This window comes from Camelus bactrianus, chromosome 8 (genome assembly GCF_048773025.1).
Source record: "Camelus bactrianus isolate YW-2024 breed Bactrian camel chromosome 8, ASM4877302v1, whole genome shotgun sequence".
Taxonomy (NCBI): domain Eukaryota; kingdom Metazoa; phylum Chordata; class Mammalia; order Artiodactyla; family Camelidae; genus Camelus; species Camelus bactrianus.
The window spans coordinates 52,120,772-52,140,986 of NC_133546.1; the positions used below are offsets into that span (position 1 = coordinate 52,120,772).

The 20,215-nt window shown below is 35.7% G+C and overlaps 1 protein-coding gene across 1 annotated transcript; it reads left to right on the top strand.

Annotated features, from left to right (window-relative positions):
• Positions 1-218: 218 nt before the first annotated feature.
• On the top strand, positions 219-20,215 carry COQ3 (coenzyme Q3, methyltransferase). The gene is made up of 7 exons (XM_010948397.3): positions 219-447; positions 8,131-8,257; positions 10,405-10,557; positions 12,488-12,587; positions 15,221-15,463; positions 18,090-18,249; positions 19,439-20,215. The coding sequence occupies exons 1-7, from the start codon at positions 234-236 to the stop codon at positions 19,657-19,659; spliced, it is 1,218 nt and encodes a 405-aa protein (XP_010946699.2). The 5' UTR covers positions 219-233; the 3' UTR covers positions 19,660-20,215.

Genomic DNA, 20,215 nt, shown 5'->3' on the forward strand with positions numbered 1-20,215 from the left:
GTTAAATATAAAACAATTGGGTACATGGGAATAAAAGCTAGATCACATAGCTAGAAATGATAGCATGATTGATGGCTAATTTGAGGTGGTCATATAGAAGCGGCATAATGAGGGTTTTGAAATTAGTTTATGACAATAGAAACATAGTATAGTTCAACTGTATGCCCATTTGACATGTTGAAGGTTAAGACTTATAAACTGTAGCCATTCATATAACACCCATTAATGCAACCATGATTAGGTTGGCTCCAAATGGCGCGAGAGTGGATCCCGGAACCTTTCTGCTGGGGATCTTTCGCGGGAGGGACCGGAAGTGGTGGTTCCTTTCTGTTGCGATGTGGGGAGGCCACAAGATGGGCTCCTCCGGGAGTCGATTTTTAGGAGGGCTTAGGTCGGGGTTCCGGGGCGCACAGGCTTGCTGTCCTCGTTTAACCACGTCGCAGGCGGGTGAGTGAGCGAGCGAGCGAGCGAGTGAGTGGAGGTAGCTCTCAGGCAGCCCACCAGGCGGGACAGCGGTTCTGCGCAGGCGCAGAGAGGGCGGCGGGCTGTCTGTCGATGGGCTCCGCGCGGGGTCAGCCCAGGATCTGTTCCTTCGCTCCCGCGCTCCGTGTCCATTGAACATCTAGCTTGGGCTCTTACCCTTCCCTTCCCAGAGACTGGGAAAAATAGCTGAGGACTAGTGGTCCTGGCCGAGGAGCGCAGCCCGCGGGCGCCGCCATGTATCCAGCTACCTCTGTCTCATTTTCGCTGAGCTCCTTCCACCGGAGCCCGCGACCGCTCTGTGCCTGCCGGAGTCTCAAGGTCGTGTGCTTTCTTCTTTCGCCGAGGCGGGAAAGGACACCAGCTACTGTCTCACAGTTACTGAGTGTACAGTATTTGTGTTTTGTTTGCACTTACTTTGCCTTTTTTCCAGAAGGAATTTAAGACAGCTATACAGTTTTTTAATTAATAGATTAATTCAACAGGCAAATTGGCAAATAAGATCAAGAAAATAATGCACTGAACCTGATGCTTTTAGGAGACAGTTTGATTATTTAACTCCCAATGTTAACCAGAACTTTAAACGTTCATTTTTTAAAGAAAAATTTGGGGGGGGGAGAGGTAATTTTATTTATTTATGTATTTATTTATTTTTAGAGGAGGTACTGGAGATTGAACCCAGGACCTCCTGCATGCAAAGTACACACTCCACCACTTGAGCTATACCCTCTCCCCTAAACGTTCATTCTTTACAACTCATTTAACAAATACTGTGTGCCAGGCACTGGGAGTTTATAAATGAATGATATTTTAGGGTCTCTTCTAAAAAATGTTACGATAGAACTAAGATTAGGTTGCCGTGAGCAAAAACTGGGACACTTAAAGGCCCCCAGTAGAATTGATAAGTTGTTACTCTCAGTACAGTGAAAAACAGTGCAGCCAGTACAAATGGTTTTAATCAATGTGTATACAATAAACATGGGGAAATGATTAGGAAATAATGTTAAGAAGGTAAGTTAGAAATCAGTTTGTATTATGAACTTGAAGCTATATACTGAGAATAGAAATACATCAGAGGTGGAGTTGGTGATTATCATTTTTTTCATTGTTTATATACTTTTAATAATTTTTTTCAGTAAATATGTATTTTATAATCAGAAATTTAGAAAAAAAAAGTACTGTATAAATATCTCCAAATTTGAGGAGTGAACATAGAAGGAGCATCTAATAGGTATTTGGGATCAGAGAAACTTCTTAAACAAGATATTTAGGGTGCTATCTTGAAGGGGTTATCCAGTTTCAGAAGATGGAGTGGCCAGAGGACCAGCTTGAGTATCTGTGAGGAGATTTCTAGGAAACTCCAAGGTGTTGCTTGAAAAGTAGAGTGCGAATGGAGGGCTGGAAATGAGGGCAGAGGATGGCCAGGGATGAGACAGGAGACTTTTTAGGCCATGACAAGTGAATGAAAGTCCATGTGCACCTCCTGAGATTGACTTTATCTTGAGGACAGTGTGAAATTACTGAAGGAACAACATAATCAGACTTGTTTTAAAGAGAGAACACTGGGAAGCTGTGTAGAAAGTGTGATGGAGGCAGGCCAGACCAGGCTCAGGGAAACCTTAAAGTAATCCAGACAGTGAATAATGAATGCTGGAACTAAGATATTGGCTGGGTAGAGGTCTTGTTCACTGCCAGCATGGAACCTGATAGGTGCTGGATAAATGACTTTGAATGAATTAAATGAAAAATTTCCCCATTCTTTTAAAATCTCTAATACCAGACTGATCACAGATTCCAGACAGAGAAGGAATTAATAGCATTCTACTTATTAATGCAAAGTTGATTCATTTCTCTCAGTTATGATAAGGTGATTTTTAAAACTCTTAAGAATTCTGGCCATACCCATGACTAATTTTGCAGAAATAGGGGAGGTGAGACGGAGATAGGGGTCATCACTGACCAGAGAGCAAGTACTGTTAAAATCTTTGAGGCTCAGTTTCATAATACCTTATACAGTTAACCCTTGAACAACACAGGTTTGAACTGCGCTGGTCCACTTATATGCAGATTGTTTTTTCAATAAATACGTGGTACAGTAGTATACAATGTGAGGTTGGTTGAGTCCGAGAATGTGGAAGGGCAGATTAGGAGGGCCAACCACAAAGTTATACTTGGATTTTGACTGCACGTGTGCCTTGGTGCCCCAACCCCCATGTTGTTCAAGGGTCAACTGTAAATACTTATCTATGTATCACTGTTTATATAATTCTCTAATGTCTCATTTACCTACCTAAAGCCACAAAGGAGGTGCATTTGAACTAGGCCTTAAAAAGTAATACAGATACAGATAGAAATGGTAGAGTAACATGAGCAAAAGCCTAGAAGCACAAACTTTCTTTTTTTTTTTTTGAGAATGTTGAAATGAATTTGGACCAGATCGTGAGGGCCTATGAAACGAAACAAAATTTTAAAAACATAAAAAGCTCAGGAGAAAAATGTTCAGAGACTATGAAAAGACAAGACATGAAATATAAATGACTGTCTTGGTCCGTTTGAAGTGCTATAAGAAAATACCACAGATTGAGTCACCTATAAACGACAGAAATTTATTCCTCACAGTTCAGGAGACTGTGAAGCCAAAGATTCAGTGTCTGGTGAGAGCCCACTTCCTGGTTCATAGGTGGAGCCTTTTGCTCTCTGGGGTCTTATTTGTAAGTGTACTAAACCAAACCATGAGGGCTCTACCCTCATGACCTAATCCCTCCCAAAGGCCTCACCTCCTAATACCATCACTTCGGGGGTCAGGATTTCAACATGAGTTTGGATGAGACACAAACATTCAGACCATAGCACCATAAACTTTAAAAAGGACACAATGATAAATTGAGTATGATAAAGGACACTCATGATAGATTAAAACTATAGTGAGATACCATTTTCACCTGTTGGATTAGCAAAGATAAAAACATTTGATAATGCATTGCATAGGTGACTATCAGCATACTATCAGTGTGGGGAAACCAGCGCTAGAAACTCACGCGTTACACATAGATGTTGAAGGCATCATCTGTGAAGGCAATTACAAATTTATAAATGCACATGCCACTTGGCAGCAATTCTTGGAATTTTACCTACAGGTACTCTCAAAAATATATGACACTACCTATGTAATTTAATCTTGTTTTTGGACTAGCAAAAAAAAATTTTAAATAACCTAAATAAAAGTCTGCTAATAAGGGACTGTTTAAATAAATGATGAGACATAGCCATACAATGGATTACCCTGCAGCCCTAAAAAAAGGAAGTTCTCTATGCTCTATTATGAAAATAATCTCCAAGATACATTGATAGGTGGAAAAAGCAAAATGCAGAAGAATGAGTATACTATGTTACATTTTGTATAGAGAAATTGAAACACAAAAAATATGTGTATAAATTATCTGAAAGTATACACACAATCTAGTAACAATGGTTGCCTCTAGAGAGGGAAACTGGATAGCTACAGTCAGGGGTAGGAGACCTAACTTGTACTGTATACTTTCGTACTATTTAGATATGATTTTTTTAAAAATAATTTGACTCAAGAAGTTGCAAAAATAATATAGGGAATTTCCATGTGCCTTTCACCCAGTTCCACAGTGATAATGTCTTATAACCGTAAGTAACACATTGCCAAAGCCAAGAAACTGACATTAGAATGACACCATCAACTAGACGATAGTCCTTATTTGGATTTCATCACCTTTACATGCACTCATTGTGTGTGTGTGTGTGTGTGTGTGTGTGTGTGTGTGTGTGTGATCACATACAGAGATTTGTGTACTAACTGCCACAGTCAGGACATGGAACAGTTCCACAAGCACAAAGAAATTCCTGGTACTACTCTTTTATAGTTAGACCCTACCCCCGACCTTAAACCTTGATCTGTTTTTCCATTCCTATGATTTTGCCATTTCAAGAGTGTGTTACATAAATTAAATCATACATTAAGTACCTTTTGAAAAAAAATTTTTCCCCACTCAGCATAAATACCCTTGAAATCCATCCAAGTTTTTGCATGTATCAGTAGTTCATTCCTCTTGATTTCTGAGTAGTATTTCATAATATGAATATGCCACAGTTTAACCACTCACCCACTGTAGAATATTTTGATTGTTTCCAGTTTTTGGCTATTGTGGATAGAGCAGCTATGAATACTGATGTACAAGTTTTTGTATGGACATAAGTTTCACTTCTCTGGGATAAATGCCCAGGACTGCAGTTGCTAAGTTGCATGGTAAATCCATGTTTAACTTTATTAGAAACTACTGAACTGCTTTTCATGGTGTCTGTACTATTTTACATTCTTACTAGCAATATGTCAGAGAGCTAGTTGTTTCATATCCTGGTCCTCAGGTGTTCTATCCAGGATGGTTAAATTTGAGCTGATTTGATAGGTATGTAGTGGCTTTCATTTACCTTCCTCTAATGGCTGTTGATATTTAACATCTCTTCATGTGCTTATTTGCATCTGTATATCCTCTTTGGCGGAATATCTATGTCTTGTTATACCCACTTTATAATACCTATACCCATTTTATAACTGGATTGCTTTTTTGTTTTGTTTTTCTATGGGAAGTTTTTTTGTTTTTTGTTTCTTTGTCTTGTTTTGTTTTACTGTTGAGTTTAAAGAGTATCCTTCCATATTCTAGGTATAAGTCCTTTATGGTATATATGTTTTGGGAGGAAATATTTCCTCCAGTTTGTGACCTGGCTTTTTTTTTTTTTTTTTTTTTTCTTAACAAGTTGCTTTGCAGGGCAAAAGTTTTTTATTTTGATCAAGTCCAATTTAATCAATATTTTCTTTTTTGGATTGTACTTTTGGTGTCAGATGTAACATCTAACCCTGTGCCTAACCTTAAGTCATGAAGATCTTCTATATTCTGAAAGTTTTACAGTTTTGCATTTAGAGCAATGATTCATTTTGAGTTCAGTTTTGTATAAGATGTGAGATTTAGGTCAAAAAAAATTTTTTTATCTATGACATCTAATTGTTTTAACAGCATTTATTGAAAAGACTGTTCTTCCTCCTTTGTACTGCTTTTGCACTGTTGTCAAAAAATCAGTTGGGTAAATTTTTTTTTTTTTTTTTTGTATTTGGACACTCTTGTTGCATTAATATTTGTGTCTGTCTCTCCTCCAATACCACACTCTCTTGATTACTGTAGCTCTATGAAAAATCTTAAAATTGGGTATTTGATTCCTGAAATTTTATTCTCCCTTTTCAATATTGTTTTAGCTATTTTGTCTATTTTGCTTTTTAAAATAAATTTTATATTCAGCTTGTCTATATGTACCAAAAAAAGGCTGATAGGATTTTGATAGAAATTGTGCAGATTTGGGGAGAATTGATGTTGAATCTTCCAGTCCATGAACACAGTGTGTCATATCATTTATTAAGTTGTCTTTAATATGTTTTGTTACTGAGTCCAAGCTCATACTGATTGCCACATGACAGGCCAGTAAATTGAGATACGAGCTGTTGGGGCAAGAAATAGTGATTTTATTCTCAAAGCCAGCCGACTGAGAAGATGGTGGGCTAATGTCCCAAAGAACCGTCTTGCCTGGGTTTGGATGTTAGGGTTTTTTTTATTGGCAAGAAGGTTGCATTTTGTCTAGATTGTCGAATTTTTCAGTGTAGAGTTGTTTGTGGTATTCCCTTATCATCCTTTTAGTGTCTGTGGGTCTGTAGTGATATCTTCTCTTTAATTCTTGATATTGGTAATTTAGGTCTTCTCTTTCTTTGTCAGCCTTGCTGGAGGTTTATCGATTTTATTAGTCTTTGCAAGGAGTTAGCTTTTGGTTTGATCTATTTTCTATACTTTGTTCTAAATGTTTCTACTTTTACCTTTATCATTTCCTTCTTCTGCTTGCTTTGCGTTTATTTTGCTCTCCTTTGTCTAGTTTGTTGAGGTGGAAACTTAGATTGTTGTTTTGAGAACTTTTCTTTTTTTCTAGTATTATTTAGTGCTATAAATTTCCCTCTAAGTATTACTCTAAGTATTACTTTAGCTATGTTCACAGATTTTTATGTTGTATATATTTTATTTCAGTTTTATTTCCCTGAGACTTTTTCTTTGACTCATGGATTATTTAGAAGTGTATTGTTTAATTTCCAAGTGTTTTGTTCTTTTCATGTTATCTTCTGTTATTTATTTTCTAGTTTGAGTCCATTATATTTAGAGAACACACTTTACATGATTTCACTTCTCCTAAAGTTCTGAAGGTTTGTTTTATATCCCAGAATATGGTTTATCTTATGAATGCTCTGTGTATGCTTGAAAGAATGTATATTCTGTTTTTGTTTGCATGGAGTGTTTTATAAATTTCAATTAGATCTTATTGGTTGATAGTGTTGTTCACTTCTGTATCATTGCTGATTTTCTGTCTAGTGGTTCTATCGGTTACTGAGAGAAGGGTGTTAAAGCTCCTAACTATAATAGTAGGTTTGTTTCTCCTCTTAGTTCTGTGAATTTTTGCTTCATGTGTTTTGAAATCCTGTTGTTTGGTGCATACATATTTAGCATTACATTGTTTTCTTGGTGGATTGTCTTTTTTATTGAAGTAAAGTTGATTTACAATACTGTGTTAGTTGCAGGTGTACAGTAAAGTGATTTAGTTATATATATATATTCAGATTCTTTTATAGGTTATTGCAAGTTATTGAATATAGTTCTCTGTGCTATACAGTAAATCCTTATTGTTTTGTCTCTTTCATCATAATATAATGTCCCTGGCAATTTTCTTTACTCTAAGGTCTACTTTGTTTAAATGTTTATTGAACAACTGAATGTTCTGCAGCAGAGTAACTAGTTCATAAAGCAAGTCTCTGTGTAAGTTGGAACACAAACTGGATGACTGTTTATTTTAGCGTATGTATGTATTTTTTTCCTCTGTAGAGATTGTTGAGCTTATGTATAAATCCATTCATATAGCTAACATGAAAGTGACAGAATTTGAACTAGTTTGACAAATAATCTTAAAACTAATATTACCCTAGTTTAAAAGGTAATGTAGTTTTAATTTGAATATCATTTTTTAAATATATTTTTATTGAAGTATAGTCAGTTTACAATGTTGTGTCAATTTCTGGTGTACAGTGCAATACTTCAGTCATATAGCAACATAATATATTCATTTTCATATTCTTTTTCACCATAGGTTACTACAAGATATTGAATACAGTTCCCTGTGCAACAGTATAAATTTGTTGTTTATCTATTTTATGTATATTAGTTAGTATCTGCAAATCTAGAACTCCCAACTTATCCCTTCCCACCCCTTTCCCCCCTAGTAACCATAAGTTTGTTGAATATCATTTTTAAATAATTTTGTTTAGCATAATGTGTATGTAAAAACATGGCATGAAAACTTTGACATAGGCATTACTTATTTTTGTTAATTATAATTTCAGAAGGGCCTGATTAGAGTTAGATGGCAGAATGCAAGATTTTTACTTTATAATTTAGAATAAAATCCAAAATTCAGAAAAAACCCTTTTGTTTATTGTTATATAAGATTGCCATATAAGATAGTTTCTTCAATTACATCCATATCAGGGATTCATACTCTGCAGTGCCTTCTCTAGACATTTAAATTTCTTTTTTTCAGTTTATTCAAAGAATCAGCTCAGTTGGACTCTACGAATTAAACCAAGGGTTTTCAGTGAATACAGAATCATGTGGTTCAAATCCCGTAGTATGACTTTTGCCTACTTGAGTAAGATGAAAAGTTACAGGTAAGTTTATTCATTACTGTGGCAAATATTTACTTAATTATGTGCAATAACAGTTTAGTATTGACTGTGTTTAGTAAACTTTGTCAGTATGTAATAGCTCATGTGATTTGATTAAGGTAGCTTTTATTTAAATATTCTTATTTTTCCAATAACTTTTAAATTTGGAAAATTGGAACCCACAGAAAAGTTGTAAGAAGTATACATACAGTGCATACCTTTCATCCATTTTCAGTGATAGCTTTTATTTTTAATATAAGACTATATTACTTGGAGAAGTACTTTTTATTTCCTCTTAATATCCTTGTGACTGGACACAAATAATGCAGTGCTTAAAATCATAAATGATTTGGGTGCAACATAAATATAAGGTGGTTAAGTATACATTCTAGGTAGTAAGATTGAATCAGAGTAATATCTTTATGGATTATTCATATCCTATAAACCAATTTCTAACCTTGTGAAAAATATTGCATAGAGTTAAGGTATGAGCTCTCGTTTCTCTAAGAAATGCATGCTTCCAGTTCTCCTAAGTGAACTGACTCCTTGCAGGTTGGATGTATGTGAAGTCATTCTTAGTCAACTGAGCAACCACCTACTGTTACCTACTATAACCTAGTCCTTGACTACTGAAGCTTTGCACAAAGCATGAAAAGGAGGGTAATATTCATAAGATAATATTAAAGAAGAGTGACATTTAACTTTTAAGAAGGTAATAAGTAATCAATACAGAATGTATTCTGTGTAGCTGAGAAAAACATAGTAAAAATTTAAATGGCATTACCTTTTCTAAAGTAACAACCTATTCTCGTTTACTCAAGAACCTTTGGAGGATTTTTCCTGTCATGTACTTTGACATGGAACCCTGTTTAGTCCCTGTTTCATTCCATTTAGTCAAAAAAAATTTTTTAGGTGAATTGTATACTTTTCTGGGCCTTTTCCTTCAGATTATTCATTTGACAAATGTTTCCTGAGCACCAGCTGTGTTTCAGGAACTGTGGTAGTTACTAGGAATAAAATGGTATGCAAGACAGTCCATGCCTTACCCTCATGGTGCTTATGTTCTAGTGGGGAGACATGCTCAACTAATCACATAGCCCAGGAAGAAGTAGAAAGTTGTATAGGAGTTGAGATAGAGAAGCATTAGATGACATTCCATTTAAACTAAGGTCTAAAGGATGAGAAGGAATGCATTAGGTGTGTAGAGGAGGAAAGGGGAATGTGAGAAGAATGTTCCAGGCAGAGGGGATGACATATACAAAGTACATGGGGAAGGAGCAAGCATGGTGAATTCAGAGGACTGAGAGAAGGCCCATGTGGCTGGAGTGGGGAGGATGAGGAGAGCAGTGGAGAGTGGCTTTGGAGAGAGAAGGAACTGGGGACCATTAATTCAGAACATTGTAGGCTATGCTGAGGATTTTGGTCTTTTGCCTGATGTCACTGGAAAGCCATGGAAGGAAGCACTGTAAGTGAGAAAATAGTGTGATCATATTTATGCTTCAGAACAGTCACTCTGGACACATTATGGAGAACAGATTGGAGGCGGATGAGGTGGTAAGCAGGCAGATTAATTATAATTAGGAGGCTAGGGCAGCAGTTCAGGCAAGAGATAATGGGAGCTTGGATTAGGATGATCAGGCAGTAGAAATGGAGAGAAGGTGGAGAAATCTGAATTCAAATCCTGGCTCCACCACCTAATCTCTCTGAGCCTCCCTTTTCTTATCTGTGTATGAGGGGTAATAATAGAACCTACCTTATAGAGTTGCTGGGAGGATTAAATGAGATGACAAATGACATATATAGAGTTCTTAAACAGGTAGTGCCTGGCATTTAGTATGTACTCAGTAAATAATTGCTACTACTATTGTTATTATTATGTGACCCAAAGGGCCAAATTTTGTAAAGTTTCATATTTGTTGTAACTTACTTCAAAAGAAATGAATTTGTTTTATCTGCGAATATATATCCATATCTATATGTTTATAAGCAATGTGATTATAAGAAAACTTGTTTTAAAGCATCAAAAATAAGCAATACATATATTTAGAATCTAATAAATGGTAAATTAGGATGTCTTTCTACTTCGTACATCCCATGTTGCATTTTTTCAAATGGCAGTTTTCTCTCGGCTCCTCCTTCTGACCTCTTAGGCTCCCTTGGACGAGACTGTACGGTACTTCCCAGACCACTGTGGACAGCAGTGAGGTGAAGACTTTCCTGGCCCTGGCTCACAGGTGGTGGGATGAGGAAGGCGTATATGCTCCTCTTCACTCGATGAATGACCTGAGGGTGCCATTTATCAGGTAACAGTACAGAAACTCTAGGTCTTTTAAAATACAACTCTTTTCAATAATTCTTTTTTTTTTTTTTTTGAGTTTCATTCTTCTCTTGGCTTATACCTAGGTTAAAAATGCTGCATTTTAAGTTTGCTTTAGAAAATAAGGGGATTCTCTTCAATATCCATTGTTTGAAAGTATTTTTTAATAACATCAGCTGAGTTCTAGGCTGCTTTCATTAATTAACTTAAAGTATTTGGGGACATTATTCAGGTTAATTAGAATTAAATCCATATGAAAAGGAATTAGGGTCTTGTGGCATCAAGGTCATTTAATAATAACTTTGACCTTCAGGCAGTTTTGATAAAGAGAATACTACTGAATCAGTTCAAATCAGCAAATATTTTTTGAGAACTTACCTTGTGCAGAGCTTAGGGGCTAGACTTTGAAAGCTACTAAGATATTCATCATTCAGAACACAGTCTGTGTACTTCAGGAACTCAGAGTTTGCTGTGGAAGATAAAGGCAAGGGTTCATCAGTCTCCGCTTATCAAGAAATTGTTCATTCATTCTTCTGTCCACTTATTTCTTTATTCATTAAACATTTTGGGGGCAAGATACTGTAATAGACACAGAATATCAGATTCAGACTGCCCTCAAGGAACTTCCTGATTGGTTTTTGCTGCTTCATCCAGAATCTGCAGTAAAAATAGAAATGTTGGCACCTTTTTATTACACCTGAATTTGTGGATCACTGAAACACTAAGGCAGAGAAAAGCAGAAATGCCATTCTGTTAGGCTAGGTCAGTGGTTCTCAAGTTTAGCCCCTGGATTAGCAGCGTCAGTATCACCTGTGATCTTGATGAAACTGCAAAATTCTGAGGTTTCACCCTGGACCTGCTGCTTTGGGGGGTCGGCAGTCTGTGTTTTAGCAAACCTTCCGGGTGATTCTGATGAGCACTCAGCCTGAGAACTACTCTATTCAAACTACTGTGACACTATTATTTAGATATCATACTGAAAGAGACCACCCAGAGTAGTACAGATTATGGTTAGAAGTTTAGATTTTATTCTGATCATAATTAAAACCACTGAAGGGGAGCAATATGATCTAAATTGTGTGAAGAACAGAGTGGACTTCATTTGAAATGGGTCCTTTCTGTATATTATAACATTGAAGTTATCCATTTAACCACTACCTGGATTATTCTTAGAAGTCAATTTTAATAGCAATAAAAGATTTCCTAATATATCCTTATTATATATAACATTTATTTTAATATAAGTATAATTAGGATTCATATGTAGTCCACCTTAAGTTTAGTTCATTATACTGTTAGCTATATATACATCTGTGCGTATGTACGTGTGTGCTTATGTTTGTGTCTGTGGTAAAGTATTACTGTGATTATCTTAAATTACGTTTCTCGATTTGGATGACTGCTTACATAATCGTGAAAACATCACTAACTTAGAAGATCAAAAGAGACTCAGTTTAGAAGGGAATATAGGCAAATTCTGAAAATACAGATCTCCAGTCTTCTAAGCGCTGTAAAATAATCTATTTGTCACTGATGTGAAATGGATCCGGCAGGTACAAACAACAAAACTAATAAATGTCTCAGGTGATGTGATATCTCAAGCAAATAAAATTAGGTTAATCTAAACTAGATTATTTTTAAAGTTTGTATTTAGATTATTACTAAAGTAATGTTTAAGTAATAATTATTACTAGATATTTCAAGAGCTTTACTTTAAACATCCTGCTTTTGATTACTAAAAAATATCTTATAAATTAAGTATAATGTCATTTAATACTTAAAATAAAAGATGTTTTCAGCCAAAAAATTAACATACATTTAAAAAGTGAGTTTAGTGTTTCCTTGAGAATAAAGACTTTTAAATTTTTATTGATAAAATTAATAATTTGTCTTTATATGTTTTTAATTTTTTAAAGAGACAATCTTTTAAAAACAATTGTTAATCACCAGCCAGGAAAACCTTTGTCTGGGATGAAGATTCTTGATGTTGGCTGTGGTGGTGGATTGTTAACTGAAGTAAGTTATTTACAACTTTCCTGCCATTTTTAACTGGGAAAAAAAAATTGAGAAGTGGGCTTATGCCTCTTTTATCCTTTTAAAAATTAATATTGTTCATTTAAAAAAAGGAAGTACACCATGTGTTTAAATATTTTTATGATTATAAAAGTGATAAATTTGTTTTACTTTAAAAATATATAAATATTTCAGACAGTTATAGTGAGGAATTTTTTTTAACACAAAATGGGGCACTGGTAAAAATTTAAAAATGGGACCTAATTAAACTTAAAAACTTTACACAGCAAAGGAAACCAACAATAAAATGAAAAGACAACCTACTGAATGGGAGTAAATATTTGCAAATGATATGACCAGTAAGGGGTTAATATCCAAAATATATAAATAGCTCACAACAGCTCATAGAATTCAATATCAAAAAAATAAACAACCCAATTAAAAAATGAGAAGACCTGAATAGGTATTTTTCCCAGGAAGATATACAGATGGCCAACAGACACATGAAAAGATGCTCAACATTGCTAATCATCAGAGAAAGGCAAATCTAAACCACAATAAGATATCATCTCATACCTGTCAGAATGGCTATCATCAAAAAGAACACAAATAATGAATGTTGGTGAGGCTGTGGAAGAAAAGGGAACCCTAGTACACTGTTGGTGGAAATATAAATTGGTGCAGCCACTGTGGAAAACAGTATGGAGGTTCCTCAAAAAACTAAAAATAGAACTATCTATGATCCAACAATTCCAATCTTGGGCATATATCCAAAGAAAATGAAAACACTAATTTGAAAAGATACATTCACCTCAATTTTGATAGAAGCATTATTTACAGTAGCCAAGATATGGAAGCAACCTAAGTATCCATCAACAGATGAATGGGGAGACACACACACACACACACACACACACACACACACACACACACACACACACACACACACAGTGGAATACTACTCAGTCATCAAAAAGTGAAAATTTTGCCATTTGCAACAATGTGATTGGACCTATAGGGTATTACGCTTAGTGAAATTAAGTCAGACAAAGACAAATACTGTATATTATCACTCATATGTGGAATCTTAAAAAATAACAAATGAATGAATATAATGGAACAGAAACAGCTTCACATATATAGAGGACAAACTAGTGGTTACCACTGGGCAGAAGGAAGGGAGGAAGGGCTAGGTAGGGTAAGGGGATTAGAGGGTAGAAACCACCATGTATAAAATAGATAAACAACAAGGATATATTGTACAGCACAGGGAAATATAGCCATTATTTTATAATAACTTTAAATAGAGTGTAATCCATAAAAGTATTGAATCACTATGTTGTACACCTGAAACTAATATAATACTGTAAGTCAACTATACTTCAACTTTAAAAAAAAGAAAGAAAAAAAACACACTGTCATTTGAATAGCGTTAGAAATTTTGTTGTCTCTTCTCTCCCAAGATATTAGGCAATTTCTACTGCTTTAAATGCACTGATAAGCTGGCCTTTTACAGTTGCTTCAATATCAAAACCTAACATGGTTGTGCCTGCTTGTGGGGCTCTCCCCTTCTGAAGTGCTCCAGAGTACTTGGAAGAATACTCATTCTCTTTGTAAGCAATATTTGCTTTACCTTATAGTAAATTTATACCCTACAACTCTATTTTATAGTCTTCTACCAACACAGTAACGTTTTGTTTCAATGCTGCATCATAATCTGAAAGATATTTTAAGCAACAGTGTAGGATACAAACGTAAGTGAAGATACAGTGGGATGTGGTTCTATCAAGGTCCTCAACAGCCAAGTTGACAATGAGACTAACAGAGGCCTTGGATGCATAGCTAAGTTTCCATATGCACAGAAAATGTATTCTTCTTATGGCAATGGGCTGGTTTCTTTTGACATCAATTATAAAATTTCAGGAAATGTAAAATATGTGAAAATACATCCCTTAGAACCAAGAATATGAAGTATATCAAATTGTAAATGAGGACGATTTTACTATATGTGTTCTACAATCTTCTCAGTGTATTATTATAGATCTTGTCTCTAAAGTTAAAAAAGTTTTATTTATACTTTTAACTTATTGACTAAAGAGTTATAAAATAAATGCTATGAGTTTTGATCAGAATTAAGGCTGTGTTTAAAAACTTGGGCATGCCATGGGAAGTAATGGAATCGAAAAGTTGAAAGATTAGCTAAGAAGAATCATTTCTAGTCAGTCACAGGAGAAACTATGGAGGAAAATATTGTTCTTTAGAGAATTTGAATATTAGATAATTTTGCTTTTTACAATGACATTACATTTATTGCATTTTAAATATGTTACTACTATACTATGTACTTATAAATATATCTAGAGATTGTAGGCAAAAATATCCTCACTGTTCTCAAGTAGTTCTTGATAAGTTTTTTGTTGTTGTGATTATTGTTCTCACTTTTAAGCTTTTTATTATGGAAAGTTTCAAACATGTGTACAAACTAGAGAAAATGGTATATTGAACTTTCATGTTCCCATTAATGATCTCCGATAATTATTCCCTCGTGCTTAATCTTGTCTCCTTTTTGAGAAGCTTTTTATTGCTAACACGTATTCTGTTTTCTTCCTGAGGGTAACAGTTTTTTATGCCATTAGCCTCTAGGGCGGCTTGGGGCTTCAGTTACTGGAATCGATCCTGTGGATGAGAACATTAAAACTGCACAGCACCATAAATCATTTGACCCAGTCCTGGATAAGAGGATAGAGTACAGAGCGTGTTCCCTGGAAGAGATTGTAGAAGAAACTGCAGAAACATTTGATGCTGTCATAGCTTCTGAAGTTGTAGAACATGTGATTGATCTAGAAACGTTTATACAGTGCTGCTGTCAAGTGCTAAAAGTAAGACTTACGGAGTTCATTAGTTTGTTTTATCTTTTGAGTGTATACGTGTATCCATAGAAATAAATGTATAATAATAACACTAAACCAGGAAGCCTAGATTAAGGGACAGCATCTCTACTGGAGATTACTTCTGCCTCTCAGCTTGCCCTCAGTACCAGGGTTTTCTAGATCTAGTATCTTGATGTCCAGGGATCTTGAAAAATGTTGGTGCTGAACATTGTAATACAAACAATAGATTTATGGTGGTATTTTTCCATTGGTATAATCTGAATTAAATACCTAATAGATACTGAATGACAATTAGTAAGAAATCAATTTGGATTCATGCTTAAAAAAACATTATTAGCATAATTGAGTGAGACAGCATTTGTTGTCATTCTCTCTGTGTGTGATATGTATATTTTCGGTTTATTAATAAATACTTCACACAGATGATCTCAGTTGATCTTACCTGTAACCAAGTGAGGAAGGTAAGGCAGGCATTGTGACCTTTGACCCAGTGAAGATCGATCAGAATTTGAGAAATGCCAAAGGGCACTTAGTCTTTAAGTGTGGCATAAGGCTACATTTCTTGATTTCAAGTCTGGTTCTTCCCATTACATTATTATACTTTTATAATTTGCCACAGATTTAGTCTTCAGAAGGTGGTTCCAAATTTTCTTTTTATAAATATTTCTAAAGTATTATTATTATTATTATTACTGTATCAACTCTGTTTTTTATGTATTCAAGAGGTAACTCCCTAAGGTCAGGAGCTGCAAGAATTAAATGCTTAGCGTTTATCTAAATAGATCTTTTAAAAAATACTTTAAAAATAATTTTAGTTACGGAAGAGTTGCAAAGATAGTACAGTGCTGCCATGTGTCCTCACCCAGTCTCCCCTACCATTTCCATTTGACACGATAAGGTAGGGACTGGGGTGAGCATGTGCAACACCGAGGGCACAAGGTCGAAGGGGGCACTCACTCCTCGGGGCCAGTCCTGCATTCGCACACCCCAGGAAGAGAGAGCCCTAGGCGCCTCACTTGCCTCACTCTGTGTGTTTCTCCAAACTACACAATTGACATTGCCATTATACTATTAACTACACTACAGACCCTGTGAAATTTCATTAGTGTTTCCACTAATCCCATTTTTCTGTTGCAGGATCCAATCCAGGATTCTGTGTTGCGTTTAGTTGCCATCTCTCCTCAGTCTCTGTACAGTTTCCTGGTAGTGTTTCCTCTTAAATGAGTTTTATTAGGCTTAGCTCCTATTTTCCAAGCAAAACGCCTTAATTATTACTTTTTGATTTGTGTCTCAGTCAGTATGTATGGATGGAGGTTCTTTCACATATATGAGGAATGCTGGCATCATGGACTTTAAAACTAATTTTTGCTTTAATGGAAAGCCTATTAAAAAAAAATAATGACCATTGCTTACCACTGTTTCCTTAGAGTAAGATTTTGTGAAGCATAGATTAGATATTTATAAGTGATTTTTCCCCTTAGCTCTATTGAGATATAATTGACATATAAGTGATTCTTAATGAGATATTTTATTTATTTACTTATTTATTTAATGGAGGTACTGGGGATTGAATCCAGGACCTCATGCATGCTAAGCACGCACTCTACCACTGAGCTATACCTGCCCCCTTAATGAGCTATTTTATTTTTATAATTTTTTTAATATTTGTAAATAATCTTTATTTAATGAGCTATTTTAGAATGCTAGAGTTTTATAGGCAAAAGTTACAATGTATAATGAAATCATGTCCAATGTTTTAGTTTTAAAAGCACATCCTAATATTTCAGGGCCTTCTCTTACCATTTTTGTTTGTGGTTTGAGATGATATTTGAGATACTTTCATAGATTTAAGATACGATTATTTTGGAGGGGATCTTTAGCATTTTATTCCCATCAGGCATTAATGACAATGTGTAAAAGAGGGAGGAGACATTAATGTTCTTGCCATTTGTGGGAGTAAATATAGGAAACATTATAAAATATAGTCACTAAAAGATGGCTGACTAAACCATCCCAGAAATGGTTCACATCCATCTGAGTGCTTATCTTGACCTCTTTATATGCTTTGTAGTAATGAAATCAAAACAAGATAAAACATGTTCAAACCTTAACCATGAATGCGTTTGTCAGGGAAGGCTTAGTGGCACTGCTGGCCTGCATGAGCCGCGGGGCTGTGCGCTGTACCAAACACGCCAGAAGGGCTGGGCGCCCGGAGCAGGCAGTGTGGGCTCGCTGGGACGTCAGTGTGGGACGTGCAACAAGGGAGAGCAGCCTGATCTCATTTCTATATTTTTATTATAATAAAGTATTTGATATGTACCAAAGAATGCATATAAGATAAACATCAGTCATAGTAATGTATGATTTACAGAGTCAGTTGTACACACTGTTGCATAAATTCAGCAGGTGCATCTGTAGTGGGCTGTTTGTGACAATGAATTTCCTAAGGGAAAAGAATACTATTTTGGTAAATTATATTTTGTTCACACTTCTGTATCTTCCTGTACTGAAATTATTTGGAAGGAAGGAGGGTGGGGTGGGGGAGCCAAGCCTTTATTGAACTGATTCTCCTGACATTTAAAATGTTACTTCTATACATGTATATTTTTTTTAGCCCGGTGGTTCTTTATTCATTACTACAATCAACAAAACACAGCTGTCCTATGCCTTGGGAATTGTTTTTGCAGAGCAAATTGCAGGTATTGTACCAAAAGGTACTCATACGTGGGAGAAGTTTGTTTCACCCGAAAAGCTAGAGAGCATTCTGGAATCAAGTAAGTATTAAAAAAGTTTCCAATTTTCAAGGCCTAACTGAACTTAGAGTGTCCCTGTAACCTAGCACTTAATTAAATGGGCCACTGTTCTTTGGATGTTGGTTTCATCTCCTCAACTAGATCACAAACTCCTTGAAGTCAGGATTAAGTACAACATACTGCTTCTCTCACCTGTGGCACCTCACCCGGGACCAAGCCAGTCACAGATGATCAGGGAATACTTGTTGGCTGTCTAGTCCACTCGTTTAGGGTGAGGTGCAGGTGGCTTTTACTTACACGGCTTCTCTTTGTTCTTTTGAGGCCCCGCTTGAATCAGCTCATCTCACATCTTATTTTTCCTGACTCCTGCATACTTGGATATATGCTGAACTTCCGTATCACGTTTTATGTAGTGTTTTAATGCTAGTGATAAGCATGCCGTAGAGTATGCCTCGTAGTATGGTTACTTTAGTGTTTTTTTAAGCCCCTTTCTGGCTGTTGAATTCCTGGAAGGCAAGGCTGTGTCTCCTTTGTGTACTCCCTGCAGCGTCCTGCTCTGCTTCACACCTCGCGAGCCCTTGATCTATGTGTTGAATTCCTGTCAAGTAATAGCATTTGTCAGTTCATTTATTTGGCATCTGGTATTCCTCTTGAGTACTTAGACTCATGTGTGTCCCATGCTTTTTGTCCATGTAACAGTATATCAATAAACTTGATTTCACTTGGAATATTAAATTAGTCCAGTGCAATGTAGTAATTTCTTTTCTGCAAATAACTTTGTTGACTAGAATAGAAAAAATATTTTAAAGCTACTTTACGGGAACAATCACTTTGTCGGCAGGTATTTTCTAGTAACAGTTAATGTATGTGGAGTACGTGCCAAATTCCAAGCACTGTGCTACTTTACACATTTATCTGTTTTAACAAGTCTATCATATATATTCTGTTCATGTGAGGAAACTAAGATACAGAAGGGTTAAGTGACTTGCCGAGGGTCACCATCTAATAGGTGCCAGAGCTGGGATTTGAACTTAAGCAGTCTGCTTTAGAGTCTATGTTCTGCTGCAGTAAAGAGTGAGCTCTACGTGGCTGGGAAGTATGTTTGCCCATTGAGATAGGAATCCTTTTTTAATGTGGACAGTTGCATGAGACACTTGGCACACGGGAGGTAAACATTTATTAAGTCTACTCTTTCTGACATTTTTTTCAGATGGTTTGTCAGTTCTAACTGTGGCAGGAATGGTCTACAACCCCTTCTCAGGTTACTGGCATTGGAGTGAAAACACCAGCCTTAACTATGCAGCTCATGCGGTCAAATCCAGCGTCCAGGAGCACGTGGTGCCCGCCAAGTTTGCTTTAAAGGGAGAAACAGAAGAGCTCCGAGCTGAAGCCTCCCACAACTCAGGTGTGCGTGAAGAACTGAAGAGATGAATTGTTTCTAAGGACTGTAGTAAAATGGCTTGAAAGTGTGATGTTTACAAATACAGAAAATAGTTTATCTTTTGAGACAGGATCATAAAGAAGAGAAAAGTTAATAAAAAAGGGCTAAAACGTTAGATAAAAGCTTTTGTTGTTTCATCTAATAGCTACCTTCAAGGGATTATTCTATGGATAAAAAAGTTTTGTCAAGGTATTATGTGATCTAGGAATGTAAGTTCCAGAATCAGCCTTTGTTATATGATTAGGACATGTATATATTTCACTTCACCTTACAGGTTATGCATTTTCCCAGCGTGTATGCACAGGCATATATATGTACAGTAATATGTTTTAATTTAAAGTAATCTATATCATCTGTGTTCTTTATTTGATTTTGGTTAAAGCAGTTATGTTTCTGACTGATGAAAACCAAACATCATTTTATACTGCCTATGTTTGGGAAGATAAAATGTATTTTTTCCTTTAAATTTTAGTTTATGGGAAAGCAAATTGATTGTTAAACATGTATTGGGTTTGGTCAAACATTAAAATCAAGAAATTCAGATTA

Bases quoted from the DNA above. Each gene is read 5' to 3' on its own strand.
- COQ3 (XM_010948397.3), top strand. From the start codon at position 234: ATGATTAGGTTGGCTCCAAATGGCGCGAGAGTGGATCCCGGAACCTTT. The intron at 10,558-12,487 runs GTAACAGTACAG...AATTTTTTAAAG, and splicing joins CTGAGGGTGCCATTTATCAG to AGACAATCTTTTAAAAACAA. The intron at 15,464-18,089 runs GTAAGACTTACG...TATTTTTTTTAG, and splicing joins GCTGCTGTCAAGTGCTAAAA to CCCGGTGGTTCTTTATTCAT.